At 52.0% G+C, this 6,997-nt stretch overlaps 4 protein-coding genes across 4 annotated transcripts; all 4 read left to right on the forward strand.

Annotated features, from left to right (window-relative positions):
* Positions 1 to 369: 369 nt before the first annotated feature.
* On the forward strand, positions 370 to 1,368 carry DQ04_06991000 (putative amastin; the record flags this gene model as incomplete). Its single annotated transcript, XM_009314969.1, has 1 exon — positions 370 to 1,368. The coding sequence occupies one exon, from the start codon at positions 370 to 372 to the stop codon at positions 1,366 to 1,368; it is 999 nt and encodes a 332-aa protein (XP_009313244.1).
* Positions 1,369 to 1,976: 608 nt separating this feature from the next.
* Positions 1,977 to 3,200, forward strand: DQ04_06991010 (putative amastin; the record flags this gene model as incomplete). The annotated part of the gene is made up of 1 exon (XM_009314970.1): positions 1,977 to 3,200. The coding sequence occupies one exon, from the start codon at positions 1,977 to 1,979 to the stop codon at positions 3,198 to 3,200; it is 1,224 nt and encodes a 407-aa protein (XP_009313245.1).
* A 259-nt stretch (positions 3,201 to 3,459) lies between these two features.
* Positions 3,460 to 4,404, forward strand: DQ04_06991020 (hydrolase; the record flags this gene model as incomplete). The annotated part of the gene is made up of 1 exon (XM_009314971.1): positions 3,460 to 4,404. One exon carries the CDS (start codon positions 3,460 to 3,462, stop codon positions 4,402 to 4,404), a length of 945 nt encoding a protein of 314 aa, XP_009313246.1.
* A 439-nt stretch (positions 4,405 to 4,843) lies between these two features.
* Positions 4,844 to 5,470, forward strand: DQ04_06991030 (hypothetical protein; the record flags this gene model as incomplete). Its single annotated transcript, XM_009314972.1, has 1 exon — positions 4,844 to 5,470. The coding sequence occupies one exon, from the start codon at positions 4,844 to 4,846 to the stop codon at positions 5,468 to 5,470; it is 627 nt and encodes a 208-aa protein (XP_009313247.1).
* Between the last annotated feature and the right edge of the window lie 1,527 nt (positions 5,471 to 6,997).

Raw genomic sequence — 6,997 nt, forward strand, 5'->3', positions numbered from 1 at the left:
ATATATGTATCTGTATGATTTTACGATGAACTGTTTATCTCTCGGGTTTGGTGAGTACGTGCATCTCCGTAGGTGGCGAGGCGGTGGTTTCTTAACAACGGTGAGGGATTTAGTGGCACAGCACAATCCTCATCCGTCTCGCTCACACTTCGTACTGCTGCGTGTGCAATGAACTCTCCTGTTGCTCTGCGCTACACTTCAACGGCGTGGTAATAATATATATTTTTTTCCTGTTTTCCTCCCCCTTCTTACCGTGCGTTAGTGCTTCTTTGGACTCTCGCACCGAAGCGAGGCGGAAAGGGCGTAGAGAAGTCCAATAACCGCAACAATAACAACAACTGAGCAAACAGAAGACGTGGGGCCAAGGCAATGTTTAAGTTTGTCCCCACAAAGGGGAAAAAACCAGGCTCTCGCGGGGATGTCGCACAACTCGGCAACGAAGTCCCACACACTCAACGCGAGGGAAGTCCGGGCGGTCGTGGCGGCGGTAGCGCCGATGACGATGACGGCCTCTACTCTCACACCTCAGAGAGCCCCAAGGATCACGAGCGTGTGAGGGCGGCCGCACAGCCCGCCGCATCACAAGGTGGTGCAGCAGCAGCAGCAGCAGCGGCAAAAACAACAGCTGTAACAGCAATACCTGCTCGCAGCGGCAACGGCAAAGGCAGCGACAAGCGCGACGCCGGTAGCAAAAATAGGAACGTGTCAACGGGGAATCCCGCGGCTCGTGCGATGGAAAATTCTGCTGGAATCCTCCCCTCCATTGACGGCAGAGTGGCACTCGTTGGCTTTATGGCCTTCAGTGCGGTAAACTGCTTCTTCATGATTCTTGCGACGGCACTTTCGCAGCTAGACGTGCTTGGTGGTGGCTGTTACACCTACTGGGGGTATAAAGAAAACTGTGACACAGTTAGCTACTCTAACCGTACGGTACTCTTGACATGTAAAGCGACAAAGAAACGGTTGCAGGCGGGTGCCGCATTTTCTATCTTCGCTATTCTTTTAATGACCACTCTATTATACCTGATCTTCAACGCGTTTATGAGTTACCGCGCGGAGTCACGGAAAAATCGGTACTCCGAAGTCCATGTTGTGGAAGGAGGGCAGCGCAATCAACAACACGGACAACAACAGCAGCGTGAGACAGCCGTGCCCCTCGTTTCCAAGTGGCACATCGTTGGAGTGGCGGCTGTGGCCTTACTGTGTGAGATGATCTGCTGGACGATGTCAGCCAGCATCTACGCCTCCCGCTACTGCGAGGACAAGACGCTGCCGCGCACCACAACGTACGGCGTGGGCTTCGGCCTGCTGCTGACTGGCTGGACCGCGGAGGTCGCTGCGCTGGTGGTGTTCGTGCTCGCTGTCTGAGTAGGAGGCGTCTGAGGGGGCGGAGGGGAGAGACTGATCGGTCCATCTCATGTTTTCTCTCTTCTTTTCCTCTTGCTTTTCTTCCATTGACGAAGACAAACACATGAACAAATAAGGAAATCGGTGCGCTATTGTCACGCACGCAATAGAGACGGCAGCATGTAATGCGGCCAGCACGAGACTTTGTAGAGGCGGGTGGCTGTTTTTCGTGTTTCTTTTATTGGTATTGTTATTTTGCTGCGCACCAGAGCGTGGCCTTCCCCATCGTATGAAAGGGATTATGTCTGAGCCCTCTCTATTTGTGAATTTATGTGTCACATTCTCTCCTTTGTACCGTTGGTCTTGTTGCTGTTGTTCGTGTTTCTTTTTTTTTTCTCTTCGCTTTGCCTCGTATCATGCATTTGTGTTTCTTCTTTCTGTCTGCAAGGTGTCATTACCGGCAAGGCGCTCTCTCCACGGGAAGAGTGGGTGGCTTGAAGGTTGGGGGATTTTAAAGCAGCAGCAGCAACTAAACGCCCATAGAAAGAGGTGTGACGGCCAATACGCAAAGTGGCAGAGTTGCGTCTCCTCTTCGAGAAGGTAGCGAAGTACAAACAAAGGCAAATTAGATGAGCCGCCCCCCGCGCGAGATGCGCCACGACAGTGGAAGCAACAGCAGCAACAACGGTGAAACGGCAGTGGCGCCACTGCGCCAGCAAGAGTCGCCCGTGCGTCCTTTTGGGCACGACTCATCATTGTTGATGACGTCTAAGCAGCAGCCAACCACCGCCATAGGGGGCTTTCAGTCGGCATTCCCCAATGCTGTTGGCGATACCAAAGCAAAGAGCGTCAGCGAAAACATTATCAACAACGTCAAGGTTCGCAAGGTGCGGGTCTTTGATGAAATTACCACCTCCTCTGAGGACTCGGAAGGCGGAGGTGAGGAAGAGATCACACCAGCTCTCAAACCAATGGTGGATTTGCCTTCTCTCGCAGAAGTAGAGTCGATGCCGCGGGATAGTCTGGTGCCTGGCGACGACACCCTAAAGGTCGCAGAGGCGATGGCGTCGCATATAAAGCGTCCTTCGTCCACTTCCGGTGGCATGCCAGCAGCAGCACCGCCAACACCATTAACACCGCCGAACAGAACACTGAGCCCCAATCAACTGAACATCGCTGATGAGATCCCTCTGGTAGATGTTGCTGCACCAGCGCTGCTGTCAGGGGAAAATGTCCAGCGCGGCAGCACACAGGGTCATCGTGGCGATACGCAGGATGATGATGGTGCGCCTGACACACACAAGACGTTCATGACGCATGTGGAGGATATGTGGGAATTTGGGAAAGCAACAGACTCTCGCGTACTCGTTATGTTTACTACCACCCTTGTTGCGTTTCTGCTGAACGCTGTGGGGATGCCGCTCTCTCAGGTAGATGTGTTGGGCGGCGCGTGCTACACATACTGGGGATACAAGGACGACTGTGATGCTCACATATACACCAACCGCACGGAGTTCATCACCTGCTTACCCATCAAGAAGCGGCTTGACGTCGGGGCGGCCTTCAGCATGATGACACTTTTTACTCTCCTTGTTGGGCTGGTGTGCTGCACTCTCATGCTATACAAGAACCCGCGGTGGCTGCGCACGCCCATTATTATCATGTTATCCATCGCCTTTCTCTTCCAGATGATCGCGTGGGCGGTCATCGCCAACATTTTTGTTTCACGTTACTGCGAAAATACATTGCTTCCGCGGAGCACGGCGTACGGCGTTGCATTTGGTATGAGTGTGACGTCGTGGCTCCTCCTCCTCATCGGAATGCTTGCAGGTGTTTTGTTGCTCGTGCGGTAGTAGATAAAGGCTTGCAGACATTGCAATTGCCGCCGCTGTATATCGGACGGGGAGAGGCGCGTGGGGCAACGGGACGTTGTGTGTGGGTCGGAACTGCCTTCCTTCGGTCGATGATGGGCTGTGTCACGTGTGCGCACTTGGGATGTTGCTGCCTCCTCGTGCTTTTCCTAAAGAGAATGGACGGTATGGATAAAAACGATATAGACAGAAATAATAGGCGATTAAACAAATTATATATATATATATATATATATCAGCAATGTCGATTCGGCTTCCATACGCAGTGGTCGCGGCCGACTTGGATGGGAGCTTGTTGACTCTCGAAAGCCGTATCAGTGCACGCGCAAAGGCAACTCTGCAGCGTCTTTCAGCGAAGGGCGTGCATGTTGTGTTGGCGACGGGGCGCCACTACCCCGAAGTCGCGATCATTCTGGAGAAGCTCGAGCTGCCGCGTCCTGGCTTCTTCATTGCTTGCAATGGGGCCCGTGCGCTCATGGGTGGCAATACTTTCCCGAGCAGCAGGGCATCCGGCCATGGTGACGTTGGATTTCTCTTGGAGAGCGATATCGACCCTGATGTGGTCTGCAGCATACTGCAGCTTCTGCCGGATGATGAAGAGGAGGTCAACACCAACTTGTTTCAGGCGGATGAGTGGAAGAGTAGTCTTGACTGGCTGGACCAACTCCGGTATCACCAGGAGAGCGGCTTCCGCTACTCGGTGGTGAAGCCACGCACTCTTGTGGAGCAATATAGGCTCTATCTGCAGCAGAGAGGTGGTGGGCCTAGTAATACTAGTTTCCAGAATCCGCTCGTGAAGGTCGCAAAGATTGCGTTCATCTCTGACAACAGTGAACGCCTCTACGAGCTGTGGAAACGCATCAGAGTAGATTTCAAAGGAAAGGTGGAAGTGGCACTTTCCTCCTACTGCTTGGACGTCTGCAATGCGGGGGTAACGAAGGGGAATGCCATTAAGCAACTGCTGCCGCGGCTGGCGCATGACGGCGCACCAGTATCCCTGGCGGAATGCATTGCCTTCGGCGACGGCATGAACGACAAGGAGATGCTGGAGACTGTGGGAAAAGGCTGCATCATGTCCAACGCGTCGCAACAATTAAAGGAGGCGCTACCGCATTTGGAGGTTATCGGTTCGAACGCCACGGATGGTATTGCCAACAAACTGTCGAGTGTATTTGAGCTTGACTGAGGAACGGCGTGTATGTTTGTGTTTGTGTGTGTGACAGAAGAACTATACTTGTCAACTGGGGAGGGGTTGGTTGGTTGGTTGGTTGGTCGGGAGTATGTCTCCGTGCGGTGGTTAGATCTCGTTTCCGTTAAGGGAGCTGCTGTATAACCATGTCTGTATCTGAATACGTACATATATATATATATATATATATATATGTCTGTGTGTGTGTGTGTCGTGTGGCTGCTGTAGCAACGCTCGTTTCCCCTTTAAATCTTCCTCCGAAGTGGTTTTCCTCTGTGTTGTGGCTTGGTCACATCACTGCAAAGCAAGCGGTGAGAGGCAAAAAAAAAAGCGAAACTGAAACAACTGGTGTAAACGAGAGAAAAGGAAAAACGAAAAGACGTGTAACATCTCCCCCATAACGAAAATTGGCAAAGAAGACAAAATACACCAAGTAATGTCTGGTGCTAAATCACCCCTTTCCGGGTCTGCGAAGACGAGGCGGTGCTGCATCACTCCCTCTGGTGAATCAGGGGTGTCTTACAGACACAACCCGTACAGCAGCCCGGTCTGCAGGAGCGACACCAGCACGCCCAAGTGCCCCAACCCGTGCAGACATCACGCGGAGGGCCGCTGCAACCGCGGCAGTACCTGCAGATTCTACCACGAAGAGACGCATAACATTATCACAGCGCCGCATATAACGCCGAAGCAGCGCTCCATCACGCCGTTGACGGGCATTCCACAACTAACAGCGCTGATGGGCGGCTTCGCCACCACGTCGCCCACCATACTGGTAGACTCCCCCATCCGGCCGAAAGGTAACACGGCAACCACCCCGGCGGCAGCGGCTAGCAGCACGACGGCCAAGGCACAGCCGCCAGTTTCAGACGTCGTAGCTGAGGACACGCTGTCCCCCAAATACGCGCAGGCGCTGTTGGGCTTCGACGTTGGATTCCCAGTGGTCGACTCTGTGCCGGCAAACGACAGCTTGACGATGGCCTCGCCGCTCAACTCTAACCGCTACACACCATATTGTGGCAGCTTCAGTGGGAGCGCGGACTGGTCGCCAAAGCGGAACTGAGGTGAGGGCCACCTCGCCTGCGCGCTCTCTCTAACTGCTCGTGTATTAGCAAGCGGTGGGGGTTAGAAGAGAGTGAAGAAAAAAATAATGCGGGGGAAAAAAGGATAGAAATGCTGAAGGAGAGGCATTGAATGAAAGATGGGGGGTGACGGGGAACCAAGGAATAACGAGCGCGCAATAAACGCGTCAGGAAGATGAGCATCAGCACCAAGAGTGGGAGATTGTGCAGTTTTGTGTCGTCTCTCCCCTCGCATTTGGCGGTCGCCCTTCGCAGCCCACGCATTACCGCCGCATTTCTCCTTTCTCTCCGCCTTTATATCTTCTTTTTTTTTGCTATGCTTTTATTTTTCATTGCCCCGGTGTCGTTTTTGGTTGTGCTTCTGTTCTTTTTTCATTGCGCCCTCTTGCCCCCTCTGTTGCGCAGTTGCATGCAACATTTTTTTTCCCTGCACGTCGTAAAAATCCGTGGGCATCCTTCTCCCCGCTTGTAGCTGACGAAGACGTGGACGTTGATGCCGGTGTTTTTTTTTACTGTTATTATTATTATTATTATTATCATTATTATTATTGTTTCTTGCTGCCTTGCTCTCTCACGGTACACATTTATCGTCCCGCATGCTCCATTCATCAACAACGGATGTTGTTTACGTGTGAGAGAGTGAGAGAAAGAAGGAAAGAAAGCCTCAATAAACAATTGAGTCACTAAGAAGGGGAAGAAGAAAAAAAAAACTGGCAGCAGCGTAGAGAAAGAGATAGCTGTTCCCATTCAAGGCATCGCTGCTCTTTCTCTCCCGGCTCCTATCTGAGCGGGGGGAGGGGGGGGGGCAACAGCAACGATAACAAGCCCAAGACAAGCACTAACTCCCCACGTCTCACTTGCCCTCATGCAGGCACCAATTTGGCGGGCACTGCTTTGATGCCGCCGTTCGCGCAGGTGTTACCGCCGCCGGGTGTGCTGCTGTGGCGTTGTGGTTAAAATGTTGGTGTGGGGTTCACCAGTGGGGTGCTTCACAAGGGCGTGAAGAGGGTGGAACGCTGAGGCGGGAAGGGCCGATGAAGAAGAAGCAGCCCAAAGGAGGAGGAGGAGGAGCGACGAGAAATGGCATGGCGGAAACAAAAAAAAATGATACGTTCAATGAAAGAAGGAAACAAGAAACCACAAAAAGAAACCGAATGACAGAAATAAACAATGAACAGGCAATTAGGGTCTTTAGAAATATATATTGCTTCTGTTCCTTTTCCTGTTTCCCCCCTCTCTCTCTCTTTCTCTTTCTCTATCTTTTTATTTTCGTATGTTTTTGTTTGTTGTTTTTCTTCTACTATTCAAGCGTAAAATGCAGAATATACCACCGTCTGTTTGTTGTTTTGTATTATTTTTGTCATGTTATATTTTGGCTTCATGCAGTCCCACTTCTGCATTCGGAGCCGGTGGTGGCGGTTGCCACACACCTGTTGAGACGATTTGCGAGCAACGAGGTTGGGGAAACAAACGACATGTATGCAGCGACAACTCTGTGTGTGTGTGTG

This window comes from Trypanosoma grayi, assembly GCF_000691245.1.
Source record: "Trypanosoma grayi strain ANR4 Tgr_699_V1, whole genome shotgun sequence".
Classification (NCBI taxonomy): Eukaryota; Euglenozoa; class Kinetoplastea; order Trypanosomatida; family Trypanosomatidae; genus Trypanosoma; species Trypanosoma grayi.